Source organism: Mauremys reevesii, linkage group 18 (assembly GCF_016161935.1).
Source record: "Mauremys reevesii isolate NIE-2019 linkage group 18, ASM1616193v1, whole genome shotgun sequence".
Classification (NCBI taxonomy): domain Eukaryota; kingdom Metazoa; phylum Chordata; order Testudines; family Geoemydidae; genus Mauremys; species Mauremys reevesii.
The window spans coordinates 17,138,506-17,152,189 of record NC_052640.1 but is presented as its reverse complement, the minus strand read 5'-3'; the positions used below and the strand labels follow the sequence as shown (position 1 = coordinate 17,152,189).

At 42.6% G+C, this 13,684-nt stretch overlaps 1 protein-coding gene across 1 annotated transcript in view; it reads right to left on the bottom strand.

Annotated features, from left to right (window-relative positions):
* Nucleotides 1-13,684, bottom strand: part of PPIL2 (peptidylprolyl isomerase like 2) — a 122,998-nt gene that overhangs the window by 104,703 nt on the left and 4,611 nt on the right. The window contains exons 4-5 of the mRNA XM_039504387.1: nucleotides 13,175-13,237; nucleotides 12,136-12,187 (exon numbers count right to left, since the gene is read on the bottom strand). Coding sequence (XP_039360321.1) covers nucleotides 12,136-12,187; nucleotides 13,175-13,237 — 115 coding nt within the window. The remainder of the gene's footprint in view (nucleotides 1-12,135; nucleotides 12,188-13,174; nucleotides 13,238-13,684) is intronic.

Sequence of the window (13,684 nt, the reverse complement as noted above, 5' to 3'; positions counted from 1 at the left end):
GGACCTTTTGCCACAAAATTCATGTAATTGCATTTAGATTGTTCACTGAGATTTACTAATTTCTGAAGCAAATGAGGCAATAAGAAAAATGTGGTCCAAGCACTACATATTAAATAGTTTATCTTGCTGAAAAGGGCTTCATGTGAAACTTGGCACACAGAATAGCCACAAGTTCCTGCAGGTTCATCCTCAAGATATTTGAGCCAGAGGCCTCTTACCCCCTCCAATTGTAAACACATCTGGAGAGATCTATTCACAGCTCAGTACAGGGAGGGAAAAAAAACAAAAAACTCCCTCCTGAAACACTGCTGAAAACACAGGCCATGGGAAGACAGTCACCAGTGTTATCAGAAGGCATTCTTCCTGGCTTATTCTTATCTACGAAAGTGTCTCCGCTTCTGGAAATACCCAAAGGGCGAGTTACTAAGTGAAATCAGATCGTTTGGCAATCATGTCTCAACAGGCACTGGCAATATCTTTAAGCAGTCCCAGTACATAATTTTGAACCTTTTTTCCTATCCTACACAGAACATATAGCCGAACAGATATGCTTATAATCATTCTCCTTTTCTCCCTTTTACTGAAGTATGTGAAAGCCACAGTGTGGCCACATCATACCTAAACCAAGTCTCTTTAGGGAAGCTTCCACTAACACAGCTTCCTCATGAAAGGTAACTGTTCTCTACTTTGTAATAAGCTATTCTACACGCAGAGAACCTATGTATTTTTCATCACAGTCTTTTATTAGAACTAAAACAGTCCAAGAAATGTCTTTGCTCCAAGTTTCCAAAGACCCTCCTTGGCAAGTTTACCAAAAAAGTAAAAAGGTACACCTGGTGTGACATTTACACCTGCAAAATATTTGAAGACTCAATTGAAAGTTGCACAAGTCACAAACAAAGCCATCCATTTTGGATTCTAGGGCCACAAATGCCCCATCCTCTTCATCAGCATGGATCCTTGAAAAGCATCCTCCAGAGGAGACCTGAATTTCTGATTATCCCTTTGGCTGGGCTCCAGACAGATGAAACCTGAAGCTACTACACTACTGAAAAGCGATCATCCATTTTCAGGTACCCAGGGAGAAAGTATTCCATTGCCAGTGGAAGTTCCTGCTTTCCCACATGCTGTCAGGGGACATGTTTGATCATTTGGATTTCAAGCCCTATGCTTCAGGTCTTGAGCAGAAGAGAGATCCATACTGGGAGGAATGGGCAGCCTACGTGCAAGAGGTTCCACAGGCTCTCCATCTGATAATATTTTCCTTTAATACTGACAGATTGACAATGCTTATTGGACTTCATAGAAAGAGAGTGTTCTGTATGGATATGAGAACAACTTAGGAAAAATCTCCAAGGCCACATGAAAACAGAATTAACAATGCTCCATGCCTTGTTTGGCAGGCCTTAAAAATCCTACAGTATGTCTGAACACGATTACTGTGTTGTAGTAGCGTCCGGAGGTCCAGTCAGGGAATGGAGTACTCCAATGTACTAGACACTACACACAACAAAAAGATTGTCCCTGCCTGCCCTAAAGAGCGCTAAATGCTTGGGCATCTCGCCTTCCTAAACTACTTGTACTCCCACCAAATGTATCACTCTAGCTTCAGTAAAGAGGGATCTCCTTTAACCCCAAATCCTTGTCTAATCGTAGCCATTACACACCCTAAGACCACTCACAAAGACTGAATTGGTTGGATTTCAGCACCTTCCAGGACAACAATTTTTCTTTTACCATGGACTCAAAATTAGTTGTAATAGCTGTTCTAGACTTTCTTCCTAAAGGTAATTAAAGGCTGTTGCTGCCCATTATCTGAACACACATCCGGAGCAATGTAATTAAAATGTAAATTGTAGCAAGTTATTACACCACGCACACAGACTAAGATGAAAAAGAAAAATCATCTTTCATTTAACCAGCAAGGGTACTTGTCATCTTCACAGACTCAGGCAAGACATCCATACCATCCAACCTATTAAAAAAGGTTGAGTGTCCCTTTAATTTTGGTTATTATCCTGGTCTTATTGTCTAACACCGAGTTCAAAGAGATATGAACTTGGCCCATGCAACTCATCTATCATAGCCCATTTCTGAAAGATTCAGTCCAATGTTGATTTGAAAGGCAAATGTGGAATCTAATGTCTAGTGAGTTGTAAAAACTTTGTCACAAATTCACTGAAGATTTGGCAGCCATTCCTTCAATACACCCTCCTCACAGTTTTTACACCATGTGGTTTCTTTTACCATAATACTGTAAAACAAGAAGGCAAGATTCCAGCCCTATGATATGAGTCAATGCCTAAATCATTTATGATCTAATTTCTTGACTTGGTCTTGTCAATTCTTTCCATTTTTTTCCTCTGTCTCAAAATAAACAGATTTTAAAAACACAGATGTTTAAGGAAGTTTCACCTTTGCCCTAACTTTTGCATCTTTTTCCAGCAGGATTTCCCCTATTTCAACAGCCAAAGAGGTTGTTTTTTAAAAGCAGTAAGAATTTTTTTTAAAATATTTTTTTATATAGTGTGCAATGAATATATCCGCAGACAGCGAAGTCAAATTTTTTTCATATCGCTTCCATTAACCTGACAAACCAGCCTCTCACATTTAGTGAGACAGTTAATTTCTCTGGGATGGACTGAATTTTAATTACTTGAGCAAAAAAAAACCGAAATATGTTTCCATAATAGCCAGAACTAAGGCTTTGTCTACTTTTGTCAGTCAGGGGTGTGTGTGAGGGGGGAAACAAAAACAAAAAAACCCACCCGTGACCGACATAAGTTTCACTCACAACAGTGCCAGTGTGGACAGTGCTACATCAGCGGGAGACATGCTACCGCTGCTCGCTGGAGGTGGTTTAATTATGCCGACAGGAGAGGTCTCTCCCGCCAGCACAGAGCAGCTACACAAGAAACCTTACATGTGGCACAGTGGCTCAGCTGTGCCGCTGTAGAGTCTGTAGCGTAGACATAGCCTAACAAGGCACACAGCAATATCCATTAGCATTTGGAAGAACTATTAAGCCCTTGATAAAGGGCAAAGATCTAATCTGTAAAGGGCCTGAGAAGCCAGGGACGGATTAGGATTTTGTGAGGTCCCTGGACCAGAGCAAGTGGGGACACCTCCCCATCCCTTCCACCTGCAGTGTGTCACTCCCCCCCGGCCCACGCTCCTGCAAGGGAAATGGGGTCAGGGCATGGGGGCTTGCCCCGCTCCACCCACCAGGCAGGTGGAGTGAGGCAAACCTCCGTGCCTCGATTCCACTCCCTAGCTGGAGCACCGGGCAGAGTGGGGCAAGCCCCCGCACTTTGACCCCACTTCCTGGCTGGAGCGCCGGGTGGGTGGGCAGGCAGAGCAGGGCAGGCCATTGCGCCCTGATCCTGCTCCCTAGCGTGAGCAGGCGTCATGCAGAGCAGGTCAGAGTGCAGGGGTGCCCATTTTTTCCAGGGCTCCCCGGTTGGCCGGGGCCCCAGGCACAGGCCCCGTTGACCCAGTGCCTAATCCGCCACTGTAGGAAGCAAACATGAATGAGGGTTTTTTAAAATATATAAATGAATTAATTCAGCTGCAACACTCACACTTTTTAATTAGAGGCTAAAAGGTACTTTGAAACCTTCGTGTTAGTTTCCCCAGAAATTCATGCTGCTTTGAAAACAATCGATTATCACCAGGAAATGAACAGAGATGGTTCTGCTGGGAACAATTTTCATCCCATTCAGGCCCACGGTACAAGTTTCAAAGAAATTAAAGTGCTGAATGTAACAAAGCCAAGGGACCCCCCACCAACTCCAAGACTGCACACCACCTGCTCAGCCAGGCATCACATTACTATATGCACGTTGTTCAACATTTCTTTCAAACAATGGATTAAAAAGGTACATTGTCAAGGCTCAGACTTAAAATTGGACCCACCAGCAGCGTTATGATTGAGGAGGCACTAATTGCACTCTCTCTGCAGCCCCATTCTTCTGAGACAGGGCACTGAAGTGTACCACAATCACCTTCTCGATACACTTTTAGGAGAGCAGAGCTGACAGGCCCAGTGGGAGGAAGCATGAGTCTGTCTTCCTAGAGAACCCCTATGCCCAGGATTTTTTGTTTGTTGATGCTGAGTCTCTCAGATTAATATTAGCCACATACTGGAGACGTTTCAATCCCTCACCCCACCTATTTATTTTATGTAAAATATTCTCAAGGGTCAAGAGAGAGAGAGAGTTAAAAACATTAATCCTTTTAAGCTACGCGAGACTTTGGGCAGACAGAACTAAGACGTTTATTTTGAATGAGAAAGGTGATTTTCCTACAAGGCCGGGGGGATTCTCAGCCTTTACCCCTCAGTAACCCCGAGCCAACCACCCTTTTCCCCTCCAGTGACTCGACCTTTGGCTTCCTGCAACTGTTCCTCTTTAGTTGTATGCCCCAGAATCCTTTGTGTTGCTTCACGGAGCTCTTAAGAGGCAGGGCAATAATTGAGGGGCCAGGACTTGTCTAAAGTAGGGAAACAAGGGTGGTATTTCAATTGAGTTAGCTCAATCAAACTAGCTTAACTCGACTAAAACTCCACTTAATGCAGTGGTCCCCAAAGTGGGGTCCGCAGAGGAACATTTGAGGGTTGTAGCCAGACCCCAAGACAGCAGGCTCCAGGCCAGGCCCACTCTGCTCCGGCCCACCCACAGGCTCACAGCCTGGCCGTTGCCATTCCTGGCCCTATCCCCATCCCCAGGCTCCCGGCCCAGCCATGGCTCCAGCCTCAGCCCTCTTACCCCTGTCTGCATCCCCTTGGAGCTGCAGCCCTGCTCTCAACCGTGGCTCCTGGACCGTGTGGAAAGGGGGAGGGGCAGCATGACGTTAAAATTTTGGGGACCACTGACTTCATGCCTACACAGTTTAACATCTTTAGCTGCATTTTAGCAAGTCAAGTTACAGTTTGGCTATAGGCACTCTGATCAGAGTACAACGCAGCCAGCTAACTCGCCTTCAGATGTGCTTGTCTGTATCTTAACAAGTCATCTTTCCTGAAATGTGCCGCCCAGAACTGGGCACAATACTCCAGTTGAGGCCTAATCAGCGCGGAGTAGAACGGAAGAATTACTTCTCGTGTCTTGCTTACAACACTCCTGCTAATACATCCCAGAATGATGTGGGACTGTCTCAAAAGTCTTGCTATAATCAAGATCTATACAGAATGGAGAGAACTAAATAGTGGTGTCCCCTGGGAGTCTGTACTGGGACCAGTCCTGTTCAACATATTCATAAATAATCTGGAAAAAGGGGTAAACTGAGGTGGCAAAATTTGCAGATGATACGAAACTACTCAAGATAGTTAAGTCCAAAGCAGACTGCGAAAAGCTACAAAGGAATCTCATAAAACTCGGTCACTGAGCAATTAAATGGCAGATTAAATTCAATGTTGATAAATGCAAAGTGATGCACATTGGAAAACATAATCCTAACTATACATATAAAATGATGGAGTCTAAATTAGCTGTTACCACTCAAGAGAAAAATCTGGAGTCATTGTGGATTAGTCTCTGAAAACATCCACTCAATGTGCAGCAACAGCATCATCATTAAGAAAAGGATCGATAAGACAGAAAATATCATATTGCCGCTATATAAACCCATGGTACACCCACATCTTGAATACTGCGTGCAGATGTGGTCACTTCATCTCAAAAAAAAGATATATTGGAATTGGAAAAGGTTCAGAAAAAAGCAACAACAATGATTAGGGGTACGGAACAGCTTCCCTATGAGGAGTAATTAATAAAATTGGGACTTTTCAGCTTGGAAAAGAGACGACACAGAGGGCATATGACAGAGGTCTATAAAATCATGATTAGTATGGAGAAAGTAAATAAAGTGTTATTTACTCCTTCTCATAACACAAGAACAAGGGGTCACCTAATATGCAGCAGGCTTAACACAAACAAAAGCAAGTATTTCTTCACACAACACACAGTCAACCTGTAGAACTCTTTGACAGAGGATGTTGTGAAAGCCAAGACTAGAACAGGGTTAAAAAAAGAATTAGATAAATTCATTGAGGACAGGTCCATCAATGGCTATTAGCCAGGATAGGCAGGGATGGTGTCCCTAACCTCTGTTTGCTAGAAGTTGGGAATGGGCAACAGGGGTTGGATCACTTGATGATTATCTGTTCTGTTCATTCCTTCTGGGACACCTGGCATTGGCCACTGTCGGAAGACAGGATAGTGGGCTAGATGGACCTTTGGTCTGACCCAATATGGCTGTTCTTATGTTCACTGCTATCCCTCTCCCCTCCATCTACTAGACCAGTGACACACTCAAAGAAGGAAATTAGGTTGGTTTGGCATGATTTGTTCTTAAATCCACATTGGCTATTACTTAGAACCCTATTATCCTCTAGTCAGTGGTTTTCAACCTGTGGTCTGCAGACCCCTGGGGGTCCACAGACATTGTCTAAAGGATCTGTTAAAGGCTGTCATTACCATAGAACAGCAAGGATCCACAAATTATGTTTAGGATTTCCAATGGGGTCCACACCTCCTTTTGAAATTTTTTAGGGGTCCACAAATATAGGGAGGTTGGAAAACCACTGCTTTAGGTACTTGCAAACTGATTAATAATTTGTTCCAGTTTCTTTCCGGGTGTCAAAGTTAGTCTGACTGGTCTATAATTCCCGGGGTCCTCTTTGTTCCCCTTTTTACTTACAGGTATTATGTTTGCCCTTCTCCAGTCCCCTGGGACGTCACTCAAACTCCATGAGTCCTTAAAGATAATTGCTAATGTTCCAAAATTGCTCCAGTTAAATAAGTACCCTATGGTGCACCTCATCAGGCCCTGATGACTTGAATACTTCTAAGTTATCTAAATATTCTTTAACCTGTTCGCTCTGTTTTGGCAGCTCTCCTTCCCCACAAAGTAGAGGACCTACACTTTCCTTCAACTTTCTCTTGCTCCTAATGCATTTATAGCACCTCTTCTTATGCCTTAATGTCCCTTGTGCCTTAGCCTTTCTGATTTTTGTTTTTACATGCTCATGCTATTCTTTTGTAATCATCCTTCGTTACTATGGATTTCATTTGGATTTTGGCTTCCTCAGACAAAGGGGTGCCTCTATGCAATTTTTGTATTCACGTATCTATATTGGTTTAGAACTGTCATTACCATAGAACAGCAAGGATCCACAAATTATGTTTAGGATTTCCAATGGGGTCCACACCTCCTTTTGAAATTTTGGCTCTCAAAATTGTGGCTCTCAAACTTTTTTACTGGTGACACCTTTCACATAGCAAGCCCCTCAGTGCGACCCCCCCCCCTTATAAATTAAAAACACCTTTTAATATATTTAAACACCTCTATAAATGATGGAGGCTAATAATAATAATAATAATAATTGGAGATATACCAATCCCCTAGAACTGGAAGGGACCTTGAAAGGTCACTGAGTCCAGCCCCTGCCTTCACTAGTAGGACCAATTTTTTTTTGCCCCAGATCCCTAAGTGTCCCTCTCAAGGACTGAACTCACAACCCTGGGTTTAGCAGGCCAATGCGCAAACCACTGAGCTACCCCTCCCCCCAAAGCAGGATTTGGGGTGGAGATTGACAGCTCGCGACCTCCCATGTGATAACCTTGCAACCCTCTGAGGGGTCCCTACCCCCACTTTGAGAATCCCTGGTTTAGAAGCAGACAGATAAAGGAGTAGCAAAAAAACCAAACTGTGCTTAGATCAGCCGCAGGAAACAGATACCAGAGATTAAAATATTTCCATTGTTTAAAAAGAAATTAGATGCTTTACTGTGCCCTAGCAGAACACCTCTTAATTCACTTCTGTGAAGTGTGCTAAGGCTTACAACACCCCCGCATTGGTAAGTATTAGTTTTCCCATAATTAAAGTGGAGATAATGAAGCACAGAGCTCTCAGAAACTTGTGAGATGGGGGAGGCATGTGACTTGCCCAAGGTCACAGAGCAAGTCTTTAGTAGAGATGCAGGAACCCAACGTCCAGGTCACAGTAGCGCACTCTCCTCACAAAAGGCAGATTATTAGTGAACCGGAGTGTAACAGAGACTAATATTGGAAAAGCTCCCCCGTTTTTCTTCTTTGTACTACTTAATTGTGTTTAATTAATTCATCCCATTTTTAAGATATTCCTCAACTCAGAATTGTCTCCCTTGAAACTCCTTTGCCACAATATACACATTTCTAGCTGAATCCAGTTCTATTATCTGTTCATATCTGACAGTCCATCAGACCAGATATAATCTGAACAACTTCATTCCTTAGAAACACGTACATCTGATCCCAGCTGGCTGACTTGTGTGGGCACGCTGGGCAGTGCTGTCATATGCCAGTTACGTAAAACATCCTGTCAAGCACACAACTCTTTGTGAGCCCAAGATGTCAAAGTGCTGATCTCAGTACAAGGAATGAGATTACTACAGCTTTTCTACTTATTCTGTGTTGGATGGAACTTCAGAGACATTGCTTGGGGAAGGAGGCAAGCCAGCCAGAAACACCCAACAGGTTGTGGCTCAGCTGCAGGAGATGCTTAGTCTGGTTTCAAAATTATAACCATAGTAACATCAGTGTTTTAGATCACAACACACCAAGTAAGGAATTATGAGATTACCCTTTTGAGCAGCTCATGGACAATCAAAGAGGAAGTCAGAAAGGTCAATACAGATTTGTTTCTTGGACACTGGCATCCACACTGTACCTCCTGGGGATGTTCAAAAACAAAGAGGAATTAAAGTATGAGGAAGCAGAGGGAGGGGGGTGGGTATAAAGAAAAATGCTTTTTTAAACTATACATAAAAATAACTGTGACCATGGCACATTTGTAAGTTCCTTTAGAAGAGGAAGGAAGTGGGTGGTATGCTGGCCTGGGACTTGGGAGACCCAGGTTCAATTCCCTAATCCCCACATATTCCCTGCATGACTTTGGGAAAGTCACTTAGGGTACTGAGCCAGAGAAAGACTATGTGTAAAATGGGAATAGCAGCCCTGCGCTGTCTTGCTTTACAGGGCTGTGGTGGGGATAAATACAATCAAGACTTTGAGGCGCTCAGATACTACATTGATGGGGATGGGGGGGTGGTGTCATAAGTACCTAAGAGTTTGATAGCTAGATAGAAGTCAGTGCCTATAGTTAACACTACGAAAAGTGGCTGTCCAGCACCTCTAAAATGCCTAGCTAGTAGTAAACCATAACAACTTGAGGGTAAACTATACAAAATTCCAGCACTGTTTTTAATCTTCACTACAGAAAGGGAAAATGATTTATTCAGAGCCATGTCCCCACCTTCTCATTGGACCAGATTTTCTTCCAGCAAATCCACACAAGGTAACTTTGTTGTCTAGATTATGAAACTACTGTCAGTTAACCTTGCCTAAATTTCTTTCCTTAAATAAGCCTGGAGACGCAAATATCAGCATAAATCACCAACTCATCACAGAAAAATTTCTTTCTGCTTTCAGCTCCAAGCAAATAGTATGAGGAACAGAACATGGCAAAACAATGATGGATTAAGAAGATGGCACTAAAATTATGATCTGGCTGCACAAACTCAAGGCTTTAAATCCTCTTCCCACCCGGTCTCTCCCCAGCACAGGTTTCCTCCTCCTCCTACCTCCCAAAACTATCCACCTCCACATAGTATAGGAGATGCCCTTCCAGGAAACCCAAACTCAATGTCTCCCAATTCTCTTCAGTCTCAATCTTCACCCCATTGATCCTAGGCTGGGCTCACCACAGATGCAATGATAAGGAATTACATTTTTCGTTCTTTCTCCTGTCTATGGATTCAGCAATAAGGCAACAAGAGTGTCTTCATTTTTTTCTGCAGCAGTGTATGTAACTTCTTCCTTCAGAGGATACAGCCCTCTAGATGGGGTTTCTCTCTTCCCCACCAACCTTCAGAGGTTGGGTTCTCCAAAGAGAGGAATTACGGGAGGAAGAGGATTACTATTGAGGAGAGGTAGGAGGGCAGTCAGGTTGTCATAGCTGAGCCTCAGAAGTTTGGAAACCTGAGTCATGGCTCACAGACAGACTGAGTGCTCTCAGAGATCACCATGAATATTTTGCACTGGCCTCGCTAGTTCTTTAAAGTACAGTCTCCATCAGCTGAAATTATAACACAGGCCTGTTCCTGAGACAAGAGCCAGCATGTCAGAACACCATGTTCATTATGGCCAGTGATGGCAATGGTCCGCCATGGAACAGGGCTTATTGAATTAACATAGTAAGATGGAACAACCCTGCTACAGGACCACTTCATGTTCTACTGAAAGGGAGGGAAACTGCTCTGGGTCTGGCTTGCACACCACGCGTCAAAAGAAAAGGGGCTTCTCTGAGACTATACTACCATACATAAAAGAGACTACTAGCACGATTACTCCCTCTTTTTGTGTTTGCACAAAGCACTTTTAAACACAATACTCTGCATGGTTTTAAATACAAATAGGTGTTTTAAAGGTAATCTGACTATCTGGGAACAATAGATCTAGCCGGCTTTGAACAAGGTTCCAAAAGCCTTTAGCTGATCCGTGGAGCAGTAAGTGCTTGCAGGCTGGGCAGAGTGGATGAAAAGGCCATCATTCCCCCTTTCCCTCCCTACCAAAAGAAGAGCTTTGATCATTTCCCCAACACACTTAACACCCTTGCAGGTTTGCTACCAGCTGCATAATACTGAAGAGAATATTCGCTCTAAAAGAGCCTGCTCATGTTTAGAGTTTGGAAAGCTGTATCCAACTTAAGCATCTCCTCTCATCTGCCTGCTGGGGAAGTCTGGAATCCAAGAGGACACAGGAGACACTTCAAAAAGCAATCTCTTCCCACAGCACACTCTGAAATCAAAGCAGTCTAGTGACAATTCTGTGTAATTACTGCCACCTTGTGCTCAAAGAAGAAACTGCAATTACTCCAGGGAGCATATTGCAAGGAAAGACTCCTTCACAGACCATAATTAAAAGGAACAGTTATGATCAGTAGGCCTGAAATCTGATCTGTTTTGTTTTGCTCAGATCTGTTTGCAAAGTTTTTAACTATTTGTCTTTTATCCCCCAAAATAAATACTTTAATGTTTTTTAAAATGAGCAGCAAAAGAAAAATCAATGGCAGCAGCATAACACTGACAATAATGCTTCACACTTATCATAGAATCATAGATTATTAGGGTTGGAAGGGACCTCAGGAGGTCATCTAGTCCAACCCCCTGCTCAAAGCAGGACCAATCCCCAAATGGCCCCCTCAAGGATTGAGCTCACAACCCTGGGTTTAGCAGGCCAATGCTCAAACCACTGAGCTATCTTATATGGTGCTTCACGTGTTCAAAGTGCTGTACAAACTAACCATTCATACACAAACCTATGACAACAAACTAGCAAACATTTAGAATGAAGGGAAGAACAACAAAGCAGATTGCAGTTTTAAGATTTAATCTTCCATGGGGTTATTATAAACAGAAAAGATTTGAAATTTACAGACGATATCGTAACACTGTCATTTTAAAAACATCATCTAACAGCATTATGAGCAGCAAAACCTCTGCAGTTATTAGCACAGGTTAAGATCAGTCATTTTTGACTGAAACGAGCCGTTAACCAAAGTTCTGTTCTGCTTCCCTCTTATAAGCAGACCTTCTAATCCAATCAGAGCCTTTTCTGGACCCCTAATTATTGCTCTGACTAATCAGGCTTGAGAGCATCACACAATCTCACTGAAATTTCTAGGTGCAATGCAGGAATAAGACAAGCAGGATTCAAGTTCCAGGGAAACCGAAACATCCCATTGTCAGCCTCCGCCACTACAAATTGTGGGGAATTTTTCAGGCTTGCTTCTCCCTTCCTACCTTCCAAGCATGTACCAGACACAGACTACATTCCACAGGGAAAACAATTAGGACCATGAGAGCATTGTGGATATTAGCATTCAGTCAGAAAGATTTCCCATTTTTTGGTTAAAACAAACATGGCCTGGTAAATCTGTATTTTAGTTTCAACATTTGCCCCTATAAATAGCAATTTAAAAGCCCACAGAACCCATTTATGGAACTAAGAAACACAAGTTTCTCTCTTCACAAATCAAGTAAGAGCTATAAGCAAGTAAAACAACATGTATTTTAATAAAACCATTACTACCTACCTCCCCTGTGATTGGGTTGGTCCCATACTTCTTTATCCAAGGAACAATACTCCTGAAAAGAGAGGAGACAAGACAGGAAGTCGTACACAGACTTAGGAACCCACGTTCACTGTAAAGACCTGTTTTATCATCTCCAACTGGTTATGAAAGCCCAGCTACAGAAGTATTTGAAAGAGGCAAGCAGCACCAAGTGACCTTTTATCATTGACACTGTACTGCAGCTTTGCAAAAGGTTATGAGCACACCAACTCCTCCCATGATAAAGTGATATTTTACATACCCTTCAAAAATGTTATTTGCCCTAGATGAGTGGGCAAAGCTGATGCACACTCCACAGCAGAATTTTCCCCCACAGTATTTATGGATGGCTCATCTCATTACATAAACAAAACAATGTCCCCTTCTGACTTTTAAAAATGAAAGACAAAGGCATTTTTTAATCTGCAGGTCTTGGCTTTTGCTGACTGCTTGCTGCAATTTAACAGTGGTGAGTACATCTCCACAGAAGAAATGAAACCAAATGACCGAATAGTCCCAAAAACCTCTAAGTGAGCTGAGAGAGAAACAAAGGCACTTTTAGTGTTTATATGACTCCTCTTCCCAATGCACATAGTAGGCAAAGTTACCCCCAAGTGCTGCTGCATGATGAATTTTTCATGTATTGTAAATCTCTGAGTCCCTCCACACCTAAGTTCCCCTGCCATGCTATCAAACTGGTAGGAACACAAAAGGCTATGGACCATCATAAAATAGCCGGTGCCAAGAGGCACAGTTAAAAGCACACTGCTCCACCACAGAAACACTGTGCATTTACAGCAACAGCTGTAGCCTTCTACATATAGCTATGATTTTGAGAAACAGAACCATTTGAGAAGCGAGACAGGCTTGGACTAGAAATCTAAGCACCAGAGGGAGAGACAGGAACTCGTGAGTTCTAATTCCAGTTCTGACACAGATTCCAATCATGACCTCGAGCAAGTCACTTAGCCTATACAAAAACCAAAACAAAACAAAATAAAAATGGAAGTGAATGACTTACAGCAAATCAAAGACTGTTCCATCTGGTGTGCAAACTGGATACTCGAATGGTTGCAGAGATAAACTAGGGAAAGGTACACATTTATTTCAGATTTATCAACGTCACCTGGAAAGTCACAATACTAACCTAGCAAATATCATTAGCTTCTCTTTGAGCCCTAAACCCAGGTCTACATGGGTGAACATAAAGTGAGCCTTGCAACTTACATCTGACTATGTGGGACTTACTGATACTGCATCTTCATTTCTTTCATTCTAGCATCTGCGTTTCATCAGCAAGAAGTAAATTCTAAGCACAAAGAACTAAGATGTGAAAGGCCCTTGCAACTTAATCATTGGCTCTAAGTGATGCAGGACAGATCAAGGATATAAAACACAGTGAAGGGGGACAATATGAGCATCAAGTCTAGAATTTTAGAAGTATGAACTTATTTGAACTTTGCATGTTAATTCTTTGCAAATTTTACAGTTTATATATTCCTTCCGAACTTTACAGTTATTACATACAACC